The following is a 23,209-nucleotide window of genomic DNA, read 5'->3' as shown; positions in this document are numbered from 1 at the left end:
CATTATACAAACAAGGGATACGAGGGGCAGGCCTAAAACAGAATTGCTATGGCTCAACCTTTTCTGTCCAAGCCGGATGGCTTTCAGCTCGTCTCCATGTTTGTTTTTAATCCACTTGATCCCTTGGAGCTGGGCATCTATAATGAGTGGCCAACGTTCTGTATTGCACAGGATAGTTGCATTTTCGGTGGACATGCGGTCACTGGGGAGCCCCTGGTTGTTCCATGTGGCAATATCCGCGTCATCCGTTAGGAGACTCAAAGGGTCCAGGCCAGGAGTGATGGGAATTGGCACCTGCAAAAAATGTTAAAAAATAGGTATCGCTCAGAACAGTCAGTGCACAGGCTGCTTTTCTTTGGGACAGAACTTTACAGCTATCTACAAGAACTGTCTACAATGGAATTGAATTCATGGATGGTTTAGAACTGAATTATTGTTTTGATGCAGCTTGGCAGGACGTACTGTAGATACTGTGCTTATTGTTTCTTTCTTCATTTAAAATTCTTATACTTTGCCCTTCCTCCAAAAGGAACACAAGTGTGCCTTACAATATTAATAAAAACTACCAATAAATTCTGAATAAATGTCATACTTCTGCACTAAAACAATTAAAATGCAACGATAATAATCTAACCTAACAACACACACAAAAAAATAAATCAGAAGCCAAATGCATGTGTAAAAAAAAAAGGGCCAGCTGGGGCATCCTGGGAGTTGTAGGACTTTTTTTTCAGTCTAAACATGCATAGAATTGTGCCCTAAGTTAGGTTTAAAAATAGTCACAGTGGGTTTTCGGGTCCACCACACACACAAGGTCTGTAAACTGATATTGTGTTTTTTGTCTTTTAAGCAAAGTGTCCATATAATTTAGGCTAGGTGAACACCTACAGTATATAAAAAAAAGATTGGTGGGATATGAAAACTATGGAATCTATTCTGTAAAGATGATGACACAGCTAGATGCATACATGCATGGGTTTGGGACAGAAAGGACCAGGATTGGACTGAACAAAAACCAAATAAGTCAGGTAGGATTAATTGAAGAGAGGTAGGAGTTAGCAATAGGTTACGCTATAAACGGGTATAGTTATCATCAGGGGTTGGTGTCCCTCACAAAGCAAACAAGGCAGGGACTAGTTGCACCTCACAGAGGTTCAAATATTGGCCCTTAAAGATATCTCTTAGATTAGAACCTGTGTTAAGTACTGTGTGGCTTAAGGGGTTTTGGGCTGAAGTGAATGAGCTGACTCTGTGCACTTTGAGTCAGTGGACCGTAAACACTGCTGGACTGGGGAGACAGCCGTTACTTCAAAACATGGCCTCCAGACTACTAACTGGGACTGGGCTTTGGGACCACGTCCCGCTAGTGCTTAAAAAGCTCCAGAGGCTTCCAGCTTGTCTCCAGTGAGGGGCATCTAGATTTTGTTAAATCTGTTCTGTCTATGTTTTGTGGCTTGTCAGGTGTCTTTCGTTGCATCTCCCGCTCATTGGTGGAATTGGATGTATTTTTACCAGAATTTCGTTCTACATGCGCAAATTTGCATTAGCACAAGTGAACAGTAGCACAAATGTGCTAATGTGAATTAGCACATATCTCCTGCAAAAGTGAAAAACCAGTGTGCGTGACTTCAAAATAGCCAATCAACGTGACATCAAAAAAGCCAGTCTGCTGCAGAAACTACAGGTCAGATTCATAGAAACCCAAACTTGTTTGAATCTGTTGTGAATTTCCCCAACACCCCTGTTTCTAACCAGCACTCTAACCACTACACTGGCTCTCATCCACCTGACCATCCAGTATGATTTTTTCAGAGATTGTCCTCCAGGTGCCTCTGCCATCTAAGGTGACAGAAGCGAGGGTCTTCTCAGTTGTGGTGCCCTGCTTGTGGCACTCCCAAATAAAGTAAACAATCATTCCCAAGGGATTTAGAGCTCAGGTATTTAATGTTGTGGGTAGCTCATGAGGCACTGACTTGTAGCTTAGAATCACTGGGATCATTCCTGGTAAATGCAAGTAGGGCTTGTCAGAACACAGTATTCATCCCCACCTAACAGGTTCTGGGACAGATTTACCTTCAGTTGATGTAGGTAAGGAGTCCAGAACTTGTCCAGCAGTTCAGTTCTGTATTTTTTGGTAAAGTAGCCAACGTAGGAAACAAATGCAGTAATTAGAAGCACATCCCCACACAACGTCTTTTCCTGTTCGCGGAAATTTTCCACTGACTCGGCCCAACGCACGTTTTCTGATGCTAATCCACCAACTAGCCTGAAGAAACATTTCAAAAGGAGATGCGCCTTTGGTTAGCAGAGCCTGGGACTCTGGCCAGCTTTGTCTTGGTGCTAGGCCGGAACATTCCCAGAAGCAGATGGATTCTCTGCCCTGGAATGCTGACTGCTGCTTAAGACAAGGTGTGTGTATGTGTGTGTATATGTCAATATCTTTATGCTGGCAGATTTCAAATGTGCTCATATCAGTTGTGCGGGGTGGGGCGGGGTGGGGTCGGTCGGTCAGGATGAAGTCTCAGGGGTCCCTTCCACCAGCCCTTTCATTCCGAATCTGTCAAACTGTAAGAGTAGGGTCTGCCAAACTGGCTGAACCAGGACTGCTGGAGATTATCTTGATAGCCTTGGCAGAGTGGTCAAGCACCTTTCCTTCATTAAGGAGATAACTCTCAATTGCTAGACCCTTCTGGAAGGAGAAAGCCATTTGGGAACATTTCCCGTTCATCTCTCTCCAAGCTATGGAGTGTGATTCATTGTTGCCTGCATGAAAAGGGAACTATAAAACACTACTTTGAGAGGATTTCACCCTTAAAGAAATAGATAGATAGATAGATAGATAGATAGATAGATAGATAGATAGATGCAAGCAGCCTGTTATCTGAAGCAGGAAAGATCAGCCTGAGGATCAAAGAAGCAAGAGGCTTGGCAAAAAAATTAGGGTGCTTAGTACCCCTTAGAAATCTAATGGGAGAGCAATGAACTTTGGGACAATCATTAGAATGTTCATTTCTGAGACTGTGCCCCACCTGTATACCTGCAAATGAACACAAATATTACGAAATGCCAGTAACCCGCCAGCGAACTGGGATGTGAATTACAGTACGATAGGCTGGAGGGCTGCAGCAGCTCTACCTACAGCCGATTCCTATTCCTGTCGTATCTTTTTCAATGGTTACACAGCCTGCTTGGGCACTTGCCAAGAGCCCATACCCCAGGAAAAAAAACCCAGCAGACACAAGACCCCTGGTCTTGTTCCGCCTCTTCACCCCTGCAATTCGTTTGTTCACCTGCCTGTCACTCTGGCCCAGGTAATGGGGAGGTGAGAAGGAAGAGCGGTAGATGCCACTGCTTGCTCACTGGCTCTCTGCTTGTCAAGCAAACAAGCAGCTGGTAGCAAGGATGAGAAAGAGGATTAGGACAACAATAGCAGCTGGTGACAATGGTGGTGAGGAGCAGGCCCAACCCAAGTGAGGCAGCAGCGGTACGGCCAGCCCCACTCACTCAGCCGGCCTTGCGATCCTGCCCACCCAGCAGATTTCTGCAAGTGGGCAGGGTGGGGGTGGCAATGGCTGCCCACTGTAAGAAGAAGCATCAGCTGGCTGTGCACTGCTCACGTTCCCTAGAGAGCCCTGCTGAGTGGCTGGAAGGGCTCTCCAGAGCACCTGCTGGAGGTGGTGGGGAGGCAGCGGCGGCCATTCCTGGCAGGGCTGGGGGAGAACGGCACAATTCTCTACTCTTCCCACTGCCTGATGAAACTGCCAGTATCATACTGCCTTTATACAAATCTATGGTGCAACCACCCTTAGAATACTGTGAGTTCTGGACTAGACAGACCCTCGCTCTGATCCAGCAGGGCTCTCCTTGTGTTCTTAATAGTAGAGCCAGCCCTGGTGACAAGGCAGAGACCACTGAGGGTGATTTGCTCAGGGCCTCTCAAAAACCTGGAGCTAACACTGACACTACTGAGAAATATTTTGTTCTTTTTGTGTGTCATATACTTGGCCATTTCTGGTGTAGCAGTTTTTAGGGTCCTTTGAAGATTATGATCAGTTCAGATCTCACTCTCCAGAGGACCCATAAAAAAAGCAGAGAGTACTGCTTGCCTTTGAACTAACAGCCTCCCTCCAAATTCTAATTGCAGCTTCTCTAAATAAACTACGCATCTTTGAGTCATTCTCTCCCATGTAGTATTTCATTTTCAGGAATTGGTTCATACATGCTGGGAAGCATAACAAGTTTCTTCTTACCAGCTGGGTCTTCCAGCCAGCTGGGATAACCGAAACCCTTAGTGTGGTAGACTACAGATTTTAAAATACTAAGTGCTTCCCTCAGAATAAGCAGATTTAAAAACTATACAAAACGGACATGCGATATGTTTGAGTCTCTGGCTCATGTAATTTTAAGAACCACTATTATCATGTTGTTGTTTTTACCTTTCTGGAAAAGCAGATTATAAAAAATAATAAATGCTTAGATTCTTGGGATTTTTTTTTTACAAGAAATGTCATATTCCCCACCCTGGGCACATTACAGCTTGATTCATAAAGTACTTCATGGGACAATTCAATGACCATACCAAGAGCAACTTTGTATTGCCAACTTCTTCTGACAAAGTTTTATATTGAATGTATTTTGGGAACAGTGGCCAAGGCTGGATATAATAGATTTAGAGCACAATCCTATAAAGTCCTACAGTTCCCAGCATGCCCCAGCCAGCCATACTTCTTGGGGCATGCTGGGAGTTTTAGGACTTTATTCTGAATTACCTGTATAACATATAATTTGGGTCATACTAAAATAGCAAACCTTGATGGCAATCAGCCAATGCCAGCCAATGATACTCTAGAGACTCTACTGGATGATGTGGTACCTGTTAGCCAATGATATTACTCTGTTAGTTGCATCAGCTTCTTGTTGGCACTTGATTTTCTCAGCTGTGGCCTTTTCAAATTCAGCAGTCAGATTGGCTAAGTTGGCATTTAGATCCTTTAAAATAATAGGTTTGCAGTTACTTTTAAGAAAATTCTGATGATTGCTTGCTATGGAAGTTAACGGATGCACCTTCTATTTATATCAGTGGGGCAGTACTTAACAAGTTGTGTCCCAAAGCTATGCATATGCTGATACAGGGCGCTTCCTAGATGAGGCTTTTATCAGCCAATCGCTCTGCCTCATTCACAGAATTTTACACTAGCCTAGACGGCAACATCTTCCATAACCTCCCAGGTTTTCCCACCACTATTTCAATTTCCCCCCTTACTGTAGAAAATCCATTAAGGAAAAAAAGAAAGATGGAATTGCTGCATAATGCCATTTGACTGTTAGCATCTTACCTTCCACCTGCAAGCACTCACAAGAATCTGTGGCTCTGGCACCATGTGGATGTTGCTTTTCTGTGATATGCTCCCAACGCTGTTATCTTTTAGGCGCCAGGTCAATACTTTCCTCTTCTCCCAGGCATTTAACACCATTTAACAACGCTAAGTTTGTTTTTTAAGGGCCCGCAGAACTGTTGTTTTTAAATGGATACTGTTGTTTTTATACTGTTGTTCTTATGTTTTAAATTTTGTATACTTTTAATGTTTACTGTTTTTAACTTTTGTAAACCGCCCAGAGAGCTTCGGCTATGGGGCGGTATATAAATGTATCAAATAAAGAATAAATAATAGAATATAAATATAAATATATGGCTGGAGGCTGCATCTTAATGATTCGACTATATGAGTGGGCCTTACAGTGTGGGCTATTTTATTTTTATCATATTTTTTTTATATACTGTTTGCCTTCAGGACGATTTACAGTCATAAAACCAAACAACAGCAACAATATAACAACAACAAAAACCTCACAAAAATTCAAAATAATACAATATTAAACATTACACATTTAAAGATATTAAAACATTAAGGAGCCATCAGTAAAATTATTATTCAGAGTGACAGATTAAAGATTAAATGCCTACTTAAAGGCCGTAACCAGGCATCTAAAAAGTATATAATGAAGATGGGAAGGGCATTCCTTAGATGTGGTGGTGGTGGTGGTGTGGACTACTGAGAAGACTCTTTCCTTACTAGCCATCCACTGCATCACTGAGGGTGGCTGGACCCAGAGAAGAGCATCTGAAGACAACCTTAGTAATCGGCCATGAACATATGGGAGGAGGCATTCCATCAGATAGACTGGTCCTACGCCATTTAGGGCTTTAAAAGTCAGCAACAGCAATTTGAATTGGGCCTGGAAGTTATTTTAAGGGTTACTGAAATAATTTTTGTGAAGGGCTTTGAAGTAATAAAGTGGTATATAAAAGCTAAATCAAGTCTGTAACAACAGGCATGCACTATGGCATTTCATGCATCACAGAAAAGCAGGTTCCACGCAAATATACAAGCAAATTTTTAAAAAACCCTCAATGTATGTCTGTTGTTGCTAGTTTTAATTTAGTCTTTATATACCGCCTCACTATTTTCAAAGCCACCAATGAGAAAAGGCTACAACAATTTCTAACTTTGTACTTTAGAAAACAGGTGGTTAATGGAGATATCATCAAATTGTATAAAATTCTCCATGACGTGGAAAAATTGAAGAGAAATATTTTTTTTTCTAGTAGGGCTTTTCTACACAAAGTTTTTATTGTGTACATGTTATTCCTCACTCTTGGTTGTTTATGGGTGCTTTAGACAATGTTGTGACCCTCCAGTTTTACTTCTCTTTTTTAAGAGCACTTTTGTGGGTTTTTTGGAGTGGGGAAAATACAGTCTTTTTTCCCCATCCCAAAACGCAGTGCAAGTCTCTGCTTGTGTAATTGTGTTATTCCACTATACCATGCCACCTAGAAGGTTATATAGTAGAAAGGCAGTAAAAGAAAAGCTCTTTGTGTAGAGATCTCATCTTAATTCTGTGACTAAACTAGAAGTAGGTGCAGCAGATTAATAGCTTCGTCTAGAAAAGCTTGTAATACTTGAACTCAGGCTAATCAAATGAAGCTGAGTGACAGGAGATTCAGGACGGACAAAAGGAAATAATCCTTCATGCAGTGTGTAGCTGGTTTATGGAATTCACTGCCACAAGATGTGGTGATGGTCATTACCTAAGATGGCTTAAAAGGGTGATTATAAAAACTCAAGAGAGATAAGGCTATCAGTGGCTTCTATTCATGGTGGCTATATACTGCCTTCAGGAACAGAAGCAGTATGCACAATGCCAGTTACTGGGGGACATAAAGCAGGAAAGGGTTACTCCTATCATGCCCTGTTTGTTGGCTTCCCAGAGGCAGCTGGTTAGCCACTGTGGCAGAAAGGTTGCTGGACTAGATGGAACTTAGGTCTGATCCAGCATGTTTACTTAGGCCGGCCAGATCAACACCTTGTGTCAAATCATTACGCTCCCATCATGCTAACGCTATATCCCTCTCACGTATTTATATCTCATAGGACATGCAATGGCATTTGTTGCGGTATTTTGGATAATGTGGAATAAAAAGCAAGCAATAACTCTATGAGTTACATCAGACAGGGGGTGAGCCCCTGCCGAAGGAAGTGAGGCAGGTGGCTATTAGGAGGAGGGTTTCTCTGCTGCGGCACCCCGGTTGTGGAATGAGCTCCCCAGAGAGGTTCGCTTGGCAATTACATTGTTTTCTTTCCGTCGCCAGCTGAAGACCTTTTTTATTTTCTCAGTATTTTAACACCTAATTTAAGAAATTAAAACTTTGCTGTTTTAATCTCACATTTTAATCTATATTAACTTTTGCTGTGTGGTTTTATTCTGGTTGTGCTTTTTATATTGTATTTTATATTGTATTTTTTTACTGTATTTTGTAATTGTGCTTTTAACCTGTTGGTTGTTTTATTGTGGTTTTAATTTTTGTGAACCGCCCAGAGAGCTTCGGCTATTGGGCGGTATAAAAATGTAATAAATAAATAAATAAATAAATATATTGTATTTTGTATTTGTGTTTTAAATTGGTCGGTTGTTTTTATGCTCTTCATGGTTTTAATTTTTGTGAACCGCCCAGAGAGCTTCGGCTATTGGGCAGTATAAAAATGTAATAATAAATAAATAAAATCACGCTTCCCTACTGTCACTTCTCTGCTCTCGCTTTTGTTGATCAATACTTCCTCTTTCTCAGAGAGAGGAAAGAGGAAGTAAACAATGTGCACGTGGCCCATTTAGTGGGCCATTTCTATCATACTGCTTCTCCTAAAAACAATTCTCCTAAAAATAATTTGGACTTACCAGGGTCTCTTTTTGTCGTGGGAAGAAAGCTAAAAGGGGCGGGACACGCATGGGAGGCAAACAATGTCGTGAATAGGACCCATTAAAATCCATGAGTACCCAGTAATGAGTGTGCAATAAAATGCTCATCTGATGACGCCCTAAATCTAGCCCTAGTTAGTTTAAATCTCATCTGAGTTATGAACTGGAGACTTCTTGGTTCAATCAAAGACCATGCACCAGCTCTCAGTTTGCACAGACATGGGGGAAAGTAACTTTCATTCTCTAACTCACAACAAAATAATTAATGTTTTTGCTCAGTGCCAGTGGTGAGTGCCAGTCAATGGGAAAAGTACTGTACAGCACCATGAAAATTGATGGCACATAATAATAATAATAATAATAATAATAATAATAATAATAATAATGGCATTTACTTGGATGGGATGCCCAGGGCTCTGGCATTTTACCCAGGTGAGGGTAGGGTGTACTTACTGCAATTTTGTTTTTGATCAGTTGGAGTTTTGCTTGTGCCTCTGCCAGTTCATTATTAGCCTCTTCCAAGGCTTGCCGCTTGGGTGCAACGTCACAGTAGACTTCATAGAAACGAACAATGTTTAGGCACCAAGAACACAGACCAGCAGCAGCTGTGGACTTCGACTGTATAAAATCTGGATCAAATGTTGGATCGTTTTGAAATGGTCTGCAGAGGGAAGTTTACAAAGCAGTGTTGCACTGCGGGTAGCAAAAGCACCTTTCACATCTACAATGGTACCATACAATTGACCACGTCTATATACTCCCCCTCTTCCCCCTCTGGCATGATTTTAATCCCCATTGCAGCACCCTGAAAGAGAGATTTAAAACTCTCAATTTTAATTGCCGTATTAGACGGAGAGCTTAAATCTCTCCTTCCAGTGCACATGCTGCGAATGAAATTAAAAATGTGCCAGGGCTGGGCAACTTCTGGCCCTCCACATGTTTTGGCCTACAACTCCTATCAGGCCTAGCCAGCATAGCTAATTGTGAGGGATGCTGGGAGTTGTAGGCCAAAACATGTGGAGGGTCACAGGTTGCCTGCCCCTGGCTCAAAGGGCTGTTCACAGGCCGAGAATGGAGCAGGGCCAGTGCTGCAGTAGTACGAAGCACAGTTTTAAAGCATTTTCTCTTTATTCAGGTATTCATCCCCTGCTTTTAACCTTGAAAATGGTGGGTGGGGGCCCTTAGAGAGGATGGGCCCTGGGTCAAACCCTGTGCTTCTTTTCGCCTCTGATTCAATGGGTGCACTGCAGTAATTTCTTTCAGTGGAAGAACATCAGTTTAGATTTCTCTTACTTAAATGCTTTCAAGCAGGCCTCTGGAATGTGCTCCTTGTCATATTTCTTCAGCGAATCCAGGAAACTGTCTACTTTGCCCATCATGACTTTTGCAGCTTTCCAGCTTCTGTCCTTTGGTATCTTGCCACCGGGAGCTGTGAGGATCATTACAGCTGCTGTCACGTTAACCACAGCTTCTGGAGGGGACCCAAAAGATTTCAGTTCTGTCAGGTTGTTCTAGAAAGGCAGAAAGAGAAAGTCATTTTCTAGGTAAGTCGGGGCACTCAGCCACAAAACTGCAAATGCTGTAATAAAGAATAAAGTAATAAAATTCATTGAGCAAAGAGCTCACATCAAGCACTCAGCTGAGCTGAGGGAGATGAGAAGAAGAGCAAGGCCATTCCACCAGCTGTGCTCAAGTTTTCCCTCATGAAGGCTTCTCCTCCCTCAACCACTACCAGCAATTCCAGCAGGTTAGGCAAAGACCTTTTCAACACGAGGCTGTTAATCAGCTGTATCTACTTTCAGTTTCATTGCAGAACTGAGATCTGAGCTCTACACGAGGAGCGTTTCTTTTCCGCTACATAACCTCTAGGTGGCAATATGGCATAATGGAATAGTGCAAACACACAAAAGGAAATTGCATTTTCTTCCACTTTACAATTAAATGCAGCATTTCCCCTGCTCTAAAAAAAACTTGCCCAAAGTGCTAGTTAGAGGCAGGAGCGAAACTGGAGTGTCACGACATTGTCTACAGGACCCGTAAACAACCATAGGTAGGGAATGACAAGCACATGATAAATACCTCATACAGAAAAGATCTGAGGTGGATGATAGGGAGAGCAGGGCCATTCCACCAGCCCTGCTAAAGGAATTAACCCCCCCTTCCCATTCCATTTTCCTTGTGTGTTGGGTCTTTTTGAAGCCTCGTGTGGTGCAGAGCGGTAAAGCAGCAGTTTCTGCAGCTGAAACTCTCCCCACGGCCTGAGTTCGATCCCAGCGGAAGCTGGTTTCAGGCAGCCGGCTCGGGTCGACTCAGCCTTCCATCCTTCCGAAGTCAGTAAAATGAGTACCCAGTTAGCTGGGGGAAAGGTAATAACGGCCGGGGAAGGCAACAGCAAACCACCCCACTATAAGGCCTGCCAAGAAAACGTCAGCGAAAGCTGGCGTCCCTCCAAGAGTCAGTAATGACTCAGTGCTTGCACAAGAGGTTCCTTTCCTTTTTGGGGGGGGGTCTTTTTAGAATGTAAACCTGTGAGCAGGGACTGACTTGTTTAATTGGTTATATGTGAGCCACTCTGGGGGCCTTTTTGGCATTAAAATACTTCAAATGAATGAATGAATGAATCAATAAAATGTAATACATTATTTTCCTCTGGGATTTTGAGTTTTTGGCAGGGTGAACAATTAACATGGGGTGGAAATGTCAACTCAGGAGGGGCTGTATGTCAGGGGTGGTATATGGGAGGCAAAGGACCTTGGGAAAGTTGTCCATAGACACCTTCCCCTCACAGCTCCACTCTTATTTGTGATTATAGATAATGTCTTAGACTGCAAGAACTCAAGCTGGACATGACCTGGGGTTCTTGGTTCCCATATCAGCTTCAGGCTAACATGGGTTGTCAGGTTTTAGGGTTTCATATTTTGGGACCAGAGACATTTACTGCAATAATTCAGTAGCAGTTTCCAAATGTTAAGAGAATTTCTGCAATGTCAATCTATATGGTGTGGGTGGGTGGGGAGGGTATGGGGTGGAGACGGTTACTGAGAGGAGAATCAAACATCTGTGATCCTCCTACAGACCAAGCAACATTAAAAAAAAAACACACCCAGAATATATCACAATTCCAGCTGAAAACGCCCAAGGATTTTACCTTATTGAGAGTGTCCAGTGCTTCTTGAGCAGCAAGCAGAGCTGGTTCAGCTTTGGCCAAATCCGTTTCACAGGCCCTTTGCTTTTCTGTCACATTCTGGGGATGGGAAGGTCCAAGAAATTATGAATCTTTAACAAAACTGTCTATGCAAATGGACCAGTTGTATATTTTACCCCAGCTTTTAAATTCCATATCACCCTAACCTTCCTTTACCACTTGTATTTTCAAAAGCAATAGTAAGAATGAAAGAAGGAGAGCACAAAAACTAAGTGTCACTTGGGAAAATGTGAAAAAAACATACGCTTCACTCATGGACGTGGCCCAGGTGGGCAAGCTCAGTAGCCTGGCAGCAGGAAAACCCCAGAAGAAGGGGAAAGGCAACCATTACACAAGCACAAAGTAATGGAGAAGATGGTGGCTCTGAAGCGACTAAGGCCGTCTCTCCTCCATTGTGCACCAGGCTTATGTGCGGGGGGCACATGACACAGTGCCGTTTCCCATGCTTTGGCGGAGTGCAGCTGAAATGAGGCTGATCTGCAGCAAACCATACTTCCTATCCTGTCTAAATTATGGAAAGTTGCACCATTTTAACGTGACTTTGCACTGGTCAGAACTGTCAAGAGTGCTAGTCTTCAACATATGTTACTAAGCACTACTACTTCTCACTACTTACCACATTTTATAAGGGATTCCACTGCAACCCGATACTTCTATGAAAACTTGGCTGGCCCCACTGAAAACGGCTGAGTGTGACACATGTAAGTAATTAACAGTTGAATAATAACACCCTTTGTGGTTAAGCAAAAGCTTCCAGGAATGAAAACTTGCCATGTAGTTCCTTGGCACTTGCAGATGGAAAACACTTCTCAGAAATGAACCTGGTTCCTGCAAAGATGTCCCTGTCCTTTGGCTAATTGATCCCTTGCTGGTTTCTGATCCCCTGCAATGTACATGGCTGTCAATTCGACCTCAGAAAGACGTTTTGCCTACCGTATTGATGACCTGCACTTTCAACTCCTCTTCGTCAGCAATCGCTTTCTCCCTGCTCACTTTCTCTGTTTCAACCCCCACCACTTGGATCAGTTTGTCGGCATCTTCATTCTTATGCTTGAGCTCCAGTTCTTGAACAGCAAGCTTGGCTTTCAGATCATCAACCTACAAAGTCCAGCAGGAAAGCAAACTCTTAAGGCTAAACTGAAACAAGGAGCAGGTATAATGTGTTTCATGACTATGCTCAATGCCATTTCTCCCTGCCCCAGGCAACAAATAGTGCACAAACAGGGTAAATGAGGATGGTGTCTTTCTTTTGTATCTGGTCACACTAAGCAGGGTTCCTGCAGCTTTAACTGTTGTGATGAAGAGGGAATTTCACCAGGTGCTGCATGCATACAAATGACACCTGCTGAAATTCCGTTTTTGATACAACTGTTAAAGATACAAGAGCCCTGTCCTCCTTTCCAAATGGTCACCCTATGTAAAGGAACTGCAAACTTCTGTGAGTGACCAATCACAAATGCACAATAAAAGCCTTATGTAGAGAAACCCTTAGGCTAAGCACCTCCCACCTTCTCCAAGTCATGAAACACAACTCTGAAATGTCTACAAAGTGCCCTCCCTTTTGTGCATGGTGGGCTCTAACCGTCTTGAGTTGCTTTCATTATTATTTTTGGTCATTGCCTGCCCCCCAATGTTCTGTACCTAACAGAAGCTTCAGGGGGATGATTTAAAGCAGGGAAGTAGTGCAGGGGAGAAAGGTGACCCCCCCTCCCCCAGCCTGACAACTCCAATTCAAATTGGGCCCATGCATGGCTGCTCTTAATGAAATGAAAAGATGCCAAGAGATTCCATCACACTAGAAAAACATATTTCCCGGATTACATCCAAGATGAGCAAATCTTGTTATTTGTGTTTATATCCTTGTGCTTAAATGTCAATAAAAGCTTCTCCATTCTTGGTGGTGCACTTAACTCATATTGTTGATTTTTTTTTTCTGCTGCAGTGTTGACAATACTTCAGTGAAGTTTACAAACTGCTCCATTTGGTATATCTGTGATTAACCTAGCTCGATCCCATTATCTTCTCCTTCCCTCCACTTTTTACAGCCAAAATCAGCCTGGACATGCTGATTATCAGTGTGTGTAGGGGTGAAAGGTGGACACAAAGAGGCAGCTTAAGCTTTTCTCCTCCGGTTGTTTTTCAGCTCAAAATCTAGCTTGAGCTGTTATCAATTTGCAGAGATTATTAGGCAATGGATGAAATGTGGTTTATTCATCTCGAAAAGCATTTAGTCATGTGTGAATAATTAACTTCTTGAGAGAGGGAATGTCTTTAGTATTGTCTTTACCATAACCTCACAGGGGGCACTATACAAAATACAGAACATTTTCATTATTCACAAATTCCCAGTGACCAAAATATAACATTTAATACATTTGTAAGCTAAATCTCTTTAAATTTCATTCGAGATAGCCATCTATTATATGGCAACTGCAGACAGCCAATAATAGATTCAAGCAGTGATCCTGGAACTGTCACTCCTGTGCAGAAAGAAAGAAAGAAAGAAAGAAAGAAAGAAAGAAAGAAAGAAAGAAAGAAAGAAAGTTTATTTAGACAAATACCTGTGAGGCTGTACTCTGGAGTTTCATTAAACCATTTTCCAGCCTCTCAATTTTGGCAATAAGTTCTCTTCTTTTTTTAGCAAGAAGGTTCTGGTATAGTTTGATCTGTTCCAAGAAGGTCTTTGGAGTGGTATAATTATAGCGTCTCTCGGTGGTCAGGTAGGTCTTGGACATTTCATTGACGGTTTTGTGGACAAATGACATAAACAGACTGATGGAGGTCTTAACTTCAGGCTGCAAGAGGGACCATAAAATATCAGTTAGCCCCATAAAACAATGGGTGTTTATCAGAGATGCAGTGTGTTTGTCAATAAAATTAAACTGCTAGTGATTCTTACTGGTTTGTGCATTTAGTTTTATGTTTCTTACAAGTATGTTTGTTTTCAATTTATATCTATAGTTCTCCTCCTCCTCCTTTTTACTATTTAAAATCTGTTCATTTACCCTAATATTATTGTCATTAATTTTGTACTTTATTATTCAGTTGTTAGAATTTCATTGACTGTGACCCTCAGCACCCAAGCACAATGGGAAGGACCAGCCATTTCCACACAGGCAACTATGGGAAGCATGAGCTCTCCTTCCAGAGGTTTTGGATTTCAATTCCCATCAGCTCTAGCCAGAATAGTCAATGGTCAGGAATGCTGGGGCCCGTCTACACTTGTCTAGATGAAACGTAACAAGTTGGCAGAGATGACGTCAGCAGTCACGTGATGCTGTTGTTGTTACGTTTCTTCTGATTTTTAAAACCGTTCCACTTTCTGTTAAAATTGTTTTAAAACTAACAATGTGCCCCAATCTTTCGTTGTTTTCAATGCCGTCTTTCAAAGTCATGTCTCGTGACCATGGTCTTTGCTTCCTGATTAGGACAAGTGAGGGCTTTTCTAGACGAGGGGAGGGAGAGCTGGCACAACGCGATGAGGGGGAGGGGGAGGGGGAGGGAGGGCGGTGAAAGAGGGGACAGAGGCTTAATTTTTTAAAAAAAACTGCTTATCTTTCGGGGCACACGTGGCCCCTTTAAGACGCTGCAGGGCTTCCCTCGTCCCTACGCGTCGCCCCGCCTCCCTGCCGGCTTATCCCGGCAGGTCTAGCTCAGAGTCACTGGAAGAAGGAGGTTTACTTCAGAGCCGGTATGAGCATAATGAAGAACGTTCTAAAGAAGAGTGTGCCGGGGTAAAACGATAGAAGAAAAGGTATTTCGATTGACTGGGCTCAAGTTGCATTTTGTAACGTAGCAAGGGAGGACGCAACAATGCACTTAAACAACGGTGTAATGAATATTGTAGATCCTGCCCTGGACATTGTAGTTTAAAACATCTGGAGGGCACCCAGTTGGGGAAGGCTGCCCTTCATCACAGCTGTTATTTGCTACTGGATAAAGCTACACATGGTAAAGAATGCCACTGGAATCCACACAAACAGCAGTGAAAAGTATTTCATGTAAGTTGCTTGACTTTTCTTAATAGTTTTTTCAGCCATTTTGAAATTATCTTTTGATTTGAATTGACTTCACTTGATCCATTTTGGTAACTTTAGCACAGAGCAAAGAACAAATTACATTCATAAAGGCAAGTCATGCACACCTAATCTGAATGAGTTTAGATTTCATAAAACAAGTGAAACAAGCCTTTTTGTCCAAAAGTGAATCTTGAATCCATATTTGTTTGAGATCCAGTTTGTATATACTTCCAGAGAGCATGCTAACTTCACAGCTGCTGTGACTGGGATCAGAGTGCATAATTTAACACCTGATTCAATTATGGAAATATAGGTATGTGGTAGCTAAAAGAATGCTACTCTAAGGATCTGAGGTTTTACATGCCCCAATTTCCTTTGTTTTAAATATGCAACATGAGCATCGCTGTATAGCACAGGGTCCATTAATGTTTAATGTACTTGGAGGAGGGGAAAGCACGTGTCCCAAAGGAAGAAAAGATATAAAGGCTCCTCTCTGCTAGTAAATATTTGCATTAACTAGTCTCAAGAGGACACTGATGTTAACATATCTCAACAAACAAAATAGGACTTAGTGGTGTTGGATTTGCACCACTGCTTTTTATCTGCTATACATGTCAAAAATAAAATGAACGAACAGGGCAGACAGCAAGTTCTTTACAAGAAGTGAAAGCTCCAGGCAAAAATCTATAAAGCTGGGCTTTTAAACGAGTCCTCTCACCTTTCCATGTATTTGCAAGTCAACACTAGGGACTGTTAGCAAACAGAGATAAAATTATAATAATACAAGAAAGTTGCATATTTGCTTAGGTATCAAACAGCCATCTTGATAATAACTCAAACTCCTGCAACAGCTAGCAGAGAGACTGTTACAAAACATTTTAAATGCTGGAAGACAGGAGCCGGCCGGCGAGAAGATAGGTGGGTGGCGGCGGCGGCGGCGGCAAGGCCGCCTCTTCCTCGTCTCTTCTCCAGGCAAGCTACACGATCGCTTTGGGGGCGCATGGAAGCGCCCTCATTACGACGTGTAGAATCCCCCCTGGTGTAATGAAGAGGAAATTTCACCAGGTTCTCCATATATACAAATGACACCTGCTGAAATTCCCTTTTCAATACAACTGTTAAAGATACAGGAGCCCTGTCCTCCTTTTCATATGGTCACCCTAGAAAATCTAAACCATGGTTTAGATCATGGGTGCAAAAAGTGTAGACTGCAAGCAACCCCCCTTCCCTAGCCTTGTCTAGGGGCCCACAGCATCTGCCAGTGCCGGAAAAAGAGGGATGGAACTGCCTCTAGAAATTGGCTTTGTGATTCCTGCCACAGAAGCCTGGTTCCAAGAGTGTCCCTGAAGCATCCTTGGAAGCAGTGTTTGTAGGGTCCTGCCTCTGAGGATCTCTAGGAATGAGGCAGGAAACATAGAGCTTGTTCCTAGTGCATTCCTCCCGCTTGATTGGTTTGGGATGGCTAAGGAGAGGGGTGGCACACCTTGACGCTGTGTTATGGAAGAGATGCTGTTGCTGCAGGGGTGTATGTGTGTGCACACACACAAATGGTCTCTATTTGTATGCAGGCACATGTGTGTGCACATGTGTGGCCCCTGCCATCTCAGCAGACACCTGATGGAGCCCTTGGGCCAAAAAGGTTGTGCATCCCTGGTTTAGATTATCATCTGAATTGGGTCACAGACTCAACATACATATTTTATCTAATTATATTAATCAACAGACAGGTTAATGACCATGAGATACCCTGGGTTAGAGAATGACTGGCACTTGGTTGCCTTATTCCTTTGTAAGAGGGCTGTGCCTGAGGCTTTGAGTCTAGAGGAATAGATCACTAAGTCTAGGTCGAGAGCTGCTGTGGTGCAATGGTCAGAGTGCTGGACTGGGACTCAGGAGATCTGAGTTCTAGTCTCCACTCAGCCATGGAAGCTCCCTGGTGACTTTGGGTCAGTCACTAACTCTCTGCCTAACCTACCTCACAGGGATGTTGTGAGTAAAGTGGAGTGGATGATGATGATATAAACTGCCTTGGGTTCCTTGCAAAGAGGAGACAACGGGGATCATCACCACCACCACCACATCAATCCTGAAGCAGATTAAAAAGTAACAGACCCCTGGCAGAACACAAAAACAGTAATGGAACATTGACAGTGATTGTGTTCTAAATCTATTTAGGACCAAGGAATGCTGGGGGCTTAATGCCCATTGTGCTGGCATTGCTATAAATGATATCATGTAAGTCTAGGCCCACCTCTATTCCTTCCGTCTCCTCAAGGAACCTTGCACTGACAGACACCAATGCGTCTTCAGGCCATTCATGAAACCAGTCAATAGCTGTGCAGTTCACTACAGCAGGGAACTTTCTTGCCCGTACGCGCAGGGTAGATCCCACAGGAGAGAAGCACAAGATCACCTGGAGCCAGTGGGGAAAAAACACACACTCAGCATGCAGGACTGTCAATACCATATTACTTGGACTTCTACTGAAAAGCCAAAAGAGGATCAAGTCATCAATTTCTATTCTTAGAATGTCTTGGCTTCTGAACTTGTATTGAGTTTCCAATTGGTCCAAGACTGGAAACTGAAAAGGATTGGTCTAAAACTAAAAATACTGAATAAGAAAAGGTGAATAACAAAGCCTTAAGAATCTGAACCTTGCTATCCCGGAGCATGGATTAAGCTATTCTGAGATCGAGCTGGGAAATAATGATGGTGGATTGGCAGCGATATTACAGAACTCAAAGCACACCTAATGGAAGGTGTCCTGCCAGTTGTTTCAATGGCAGCTTGCCTAGGCCCAAAGCTCTGAGAAGAAACTAGACATTTCCATAGGAGACTTCTCATAGGAAGTCTCCTATGGAAATCAGATACTTTCATAAGTGATTCTTTTTGTGAGAAATGCTTGGGCATTTCACACAAGACTTAGGACATGGGGCATAAATGAGTGCATATTAGGAAGGTTTTTCTTCATCCAGATTTTGACAGCATGAGAATAGCATTAAATCGTAGCCATGTTTATTACCATTCATTTGGGACCCATGGTCAACAAAAGAAGCATGTTATCATGCCTCAGTAGGATAGCATCTAATTACTATATAATCTTCTACAAATACCATAATTGTCTGGTTTGTATTTAGCACAACACAGATAAGATCTAGAAGTACACCAGGAATGTTTACAGCTGTGTATTATCCTAATAGCTGATGGAATGACTTTAAGAACCCTTCGTTGTTACTGGCATCTGTTATTGCCAGTGGTACATTTTCTCCTCCTCCAAATATTCATGGGGGCAGGGCTGGCGCTGCCATAGAGGCAGCTCAGGCCGCGGCCTAGAGCACCAAGCAAAGGAGGGTGCCGAATGGCGCACCCGGAAGCTGCTCTCCTAAAGCGGCTTCCGGGCGCGCTGTTCCAAAGCCACCGCCCTGCCCGCCCCCCCAATCCCAGCATCCTGGCTTCGAAGCCAGGACGCTGGGGTTGGGGTGTGTGGCAGCAGCTTCAGAAAGGTGTGCCCGGAAGCCACTTACAGGCGCGCCGCTTCGAAGCCTCCGCCCTGTCCCCCAACCCCAGCGTCCTGGCTTCGAAGCCAGCGCCCACTCCTAGCTTCAAAGCCAAGACACTGGGGTTGGGGAGCGGGGTGGCAGCATCAGAACGGCACACCTGGGCGTGCCATTCTGACACCACCGCCCCGCCCTCCAACCTCAGCGTCCTGGCTACCAAGCCAGGAGCGGGCGCTGGGGGTGGGGGGCAGCTGCAGTACGGCGTGCCTGCCTAGGGCGCAAAAAAGTCTAGCACCGGCCCTGCATGGGGGCTCCACTTAGATCATTGTATCTCAAAACTGCATCCTGAAATCTGGTTCAACTTCAACTTCTGGTTTAGAGGTTTTTTAGATGAAGGTGTTTAAGCTGCTCTTTTTATTTTTTATTTAGTTGCAAAATTAAGATCAGAGCTCTACATGGATAATTTCCCTTTCCAGCTTATCCATTCTTTCTGCTACTTGACTTCTGTAACACAATTCCAATAATATAATGCTATTAAATTATTGGGAACTAGCATTTTGTCTTGCTTTCACAAATAATACTAGATTTTCCTCACTTCAAACCCCTCTGTGAAATTGCTTTTAAAAACTGGAAGCGAAACTGGACAGTGTCGTTGTCTAAAGCATCCAAAAACAGCCATGAGTGAGAAATGGTGAGAAACTGTTAAAAATAGTTCGAGAAAAACTCTTAAATAATTTTGGAAGCACTTCCTCTTGAGTCTTTTACTATAGTCCAATGCAGTTGCACTGTTCCAGCCAAGGTATTTTGCTGCCTGAAGCAAAGCCCATTTGCTAGGACCGCTGCTGCATATTCAAGTTGTAGTGATGGCCACCAAATTGGATGACTTTAAAAGGAGGTTGGGTAAATTCCTGGAAGAGAAGGCTATTAATGGCTACTAGTCCCGAGGGCTATGTGCTACCTTCAGTTCCTGGTCAACAGCTGGTTGGACACTACGTGAACAGAATGCTGGAGTAAATGGACCCTTGGTATGATCCAGCAGGGTTCTTCTTATGTTCTAAGCAGATTGTTTCATTATGCTGCATGGTACAGCCACACCCAGAGTCACAGCACACAGGGCCAGAAATTAATATGCTCTGTGGTACCAGCTATGAATATTTCTGGAATAAACAGCCCCTCTCCCCCCGCCAAGCATGCAGTCGGTGAGAAAAAGGATACCTCACCTTCAGTTGCCTTCGGACTTTCTCAATGAAGTATTTCCAGCAGTTTTCGCGAGTATCTTGCATGCCAAGAGATTTCACCTGAGGTCGCATGGAGCTAAGAATGTTTTCCACCTCATCATCCTGGAATAGCCCTGGAATCTCTCCAGATGCCAGGAGGTCATTGATCAGTACCAAGAATTGCTCTTCAGCAACCTGTGAGTCTGTCATGAGAAACACGGTGGGGGTGTTCTTCACAGCAGATTTGATGTACTGGGAAGCCAGGTCAGCCTGAACCACAGAACAAACACGTGTCAGTTCCTCCCATAAAAGAAGTTCCTTTGGACCCTTGCTAAGGTTGAATTATTCTTTTAAAGGGTCCCTGAAACTAATATGGGACAGAAGCAATTTCCCTGTGTGAAGGCTGGGTTAAATTATGGGTTAACATTCAGGATGATATTCCATTTTCAGTGTTTGTGTCCATATCTTTAAGCTAAAGAAAGAGAACAGATGCCAATCTGAGCATTTCTGTCTTTGATCCAGAGCTTGCCTTCCCCAAAGTTGCCTCTGTCAATGTAATTGCAAGGAAGAAACACTGACCGGAGTATTCCCTGGCAGTCACTAGGTGCCACTCTTGCACTTCCCAAACAGCCTGGCACAATGACTAGAGTTTCTCTAGAGGGCTCCCTCTGTCTGTTGCTCAGGCTCAAAACGTCATTCTTGGTGGCAGAAGACCAAAAGAAATTTGGGGAAGCGTTAACAGCTGCCATAATTCCAGAACCTATAAAGCAGCCTTTCCCAACCTAGTTCCTTCCAGGTGTGTTGGATTACAACTCCCATTATGGGTGATGATGGGTGTTGTAGTCCAGCACATCTAGAGGGTGCCAGGTTAGGAAAGGCTGTTATAAAGCTATGTTTAGATGCGGAAATGGTTGGTGTTATCCATGACAGGACTGGCATCTTCTTCTCTCCCACAAATCCATCACAGTGCATGTGCCTCAGTCCAGTGACACACTGTATGGTTTACATGCTGTTCTTTGCACAGGATGGTTCACGTCAACTATTTCTCTACAGCCACTTATACAAGCAAACCCTACAGATGAACCAACAGAGGCATTGGGGTGTGTGTGTGTGTGTGCGTGTGTGTGTATGTGTATGTATTATTGCATTTATATCTGCTTTTTTTCCTCAAGGAACCCAAGGTGGTGTACATAATCCTCCTCCTCTCCATTTTATCCTCACAACAACCCTGTGAGGTGGGTTGGGCTGAAAGTCTGTGACTGGCCCAAAGTCACCCAGTGGGTTTCCATGGCTGAATGGAGACTAGAACCCAGATCTCCTGACCAGTTCAACACTTTAGCCACTACACCTCTCTCTCTCTCTCTCTGTGTGTGTGTGTGTGTGTGTGTGTGTTTGTGTGTGTGTGTGTGTGTGTGACTGGACTGAGGCACATGCAGTATGAGGGATTACTTATTTAAAGCTCACTAAAGCTCTGTATAAACTAGGTTGGGGTAAAGGACACATCTGGGATTTGAAAGCCTACTAACAGAGGTGAGACAGAATCTAACACCGTCACTGCTACTGCTGACAGCTCTCCTGGATGAGGCCATGACCCAAACATTTTGCCAGTCTTGGAGACAAGGAATTTGGAAGTGTGCTTGTTTACCAACTGCAGTTAGACTACTGATTTCTGAGCCAGCTAAAATGGCTGTGCTAAAGTAGATGAGGCTATCTATGTGAACAGTGGATCGGAGAGATTTGAAGGGGGGAATGGGAGAGGGAGGAGGAATAGACTACATGGCTCCATTTTCAATGTGGCTGTGAATCTGCATAGTGGGACGGACGGGCTAACAACTAGCACACATCTGTGCGAATATATCCTCCTATCACACCAAGAAGTTTTTCTAAAGAAATGCTCCTTATTTTGCGTGAAGAAATTGTCTGTAAATTTGAGCCTGATTCAGCTCTACAGAGATGAGAAGATAAGTGGACTGTTTTAAGCCTGGAATTCACCAGACCACAACACTGAGAGCCTCTTCTCACAACCCTCTCCATGTGTGGCAACTGTAGTATTGAGAAGAAATCTCTGTGCCGACTTCCTGCCATAAAGCACCATGTACTGAGGCAGTTATGTAAATGTTGCTATTCAGAATGCAAGGAAGTTAAAACTGCAATAAGAATAGCCTTTCGGCATTCATCATTACATGCAAAATCTAAACTGTTTGGAGGTCTGCACACACCATCACTGAATATACTAACACTTTGGTCTGTGGATGCTTTTAAAAAACAACAACATGGCTGCTATGTACTGATACGGTTATAAACAGCCTATCTTCAAAAAGCAAATCATTGAAAAGTTGAAATCTATTCTCACAGTTTTTGTCGGACTGAATGCCCCTTTGCTGAAATAATTGTTCACTGAAAGAACGTCACTCAGTAATGTCTATGCCTCTCTGAACAGCTTGAGATCTCATGAAACTGAACAGCCCTTTTATATCTTTGTGCCTTCATGATACCCATTACTGTTCCTCTCCCCAAGCTTCTTATCTAACTTAAGTAGAAAGTTCCCCAAATTACCCTTTCTGGGAACATGCTCAGTGCACACGATGCTATCATACACAGATAATAACTTTCTTGAAAAGGTTATGTTTGGTTGCAATGCTTAACAAGCAAGACAGCGGTGTATCAGGTATTCAGAGTCAGCTATGGGTCTTTTTCTACTGTGTTTCAGCCATTTGCTGTGCTTTGCCTAGAGAAAACTGCTTTGCTTTTCACCTTGAGGTCTGGAATTCCATAGCCTTTCTTCAATGTGATCTGAAACACATCCAAGGAGCTGATATAGGCTGCCAGTCGGGACAGGCTCTGCTTGCCACTGCCTCCTACACCCACCAACAAGGCATTCCCTCTGGGGGACTCTAAGATGCGATTGATCCTGCAGACGTGAGAGACAGCGTCCTCAAACAGCACCTGCAACAGGCAAGGAAGGCTTATCAGTAGTACAAATCACAACAAACAGAAAGGTACAAGAGCAAACCG

General features: G+C 43.3%; 1 protein-coding gene across 1 annotated transcript in view; it reads right to left on the bottom strand.

The window, feature by feature from the left end:
* The window catches only part of DNAH17 (dynein axonemal heavy chain 17), a 111,352-nt gene that overhangs the window by 20,080 nt on the left and 68,063 nt on the right, over positions 1-23,209 (bottom strand). Inside the window, exons 53-63 of the mRNA XM_063121486.1 lie at positions 22,949-23,140; positions 20,198-20,464; positions 17,732-17,893; positions 14,023-14,256; positions 12,395-12,559; positions 11,405-11,500; positions 9,550-9,767; positions 8,710-8,917; positions 4,874-4,989; positions 2,074-2,266; positions 59-294 (exon numbers count right to left, since the gene is read on the bottom strand). Coding sequence (XP_062977556.1) covers positions 59-294; positions 2,074-2,266; positions 4,874-4,989; positions 8,710-8,917; positions 9,550-9,767; positions 11,405-11,500; positions 12,395-12,559; positions 14,023-14,256; positions 17,732-17,893; positions 20,198-20,464; positions 22,949-23,140 — 2,087 coding nt within the window. The remainder of the gene's footprint in view (positions 1-58; positions 295-2,073; positions 2,267-4,873; positions 4,990-8,709; positions 8,918-9,549; positions 9,768-11,404; positions 11,501-12,394; positions 12,560-14,022; positions 14,257-17,731; positions 17,894-20,197; positions 20,465-22,948; positions 23,141-23,209) is intronic.

This window comes from Elgaria multicarinata, chromosome 3, assembly GCF_023053635.1.
Source record: "Elgaria multicarinata webbii isolate HBS135686 ecotype San Diego chromosome 3, rElgMul1.1.pri, whole genome shotgun sequence".
In the NCBI taxonomy this organism is placed as follows: domain Eukaryota; kingdom Metazoa; phylum Chordata; class Lepidosauria; order Squamata; family Anguidae; genus Elgaria; species Elgaria multicarinata.
Note: the sequence above shows the minus strand (reverse complement) of the source record. Positions and strands in the feature narration are given on the sequence as shown.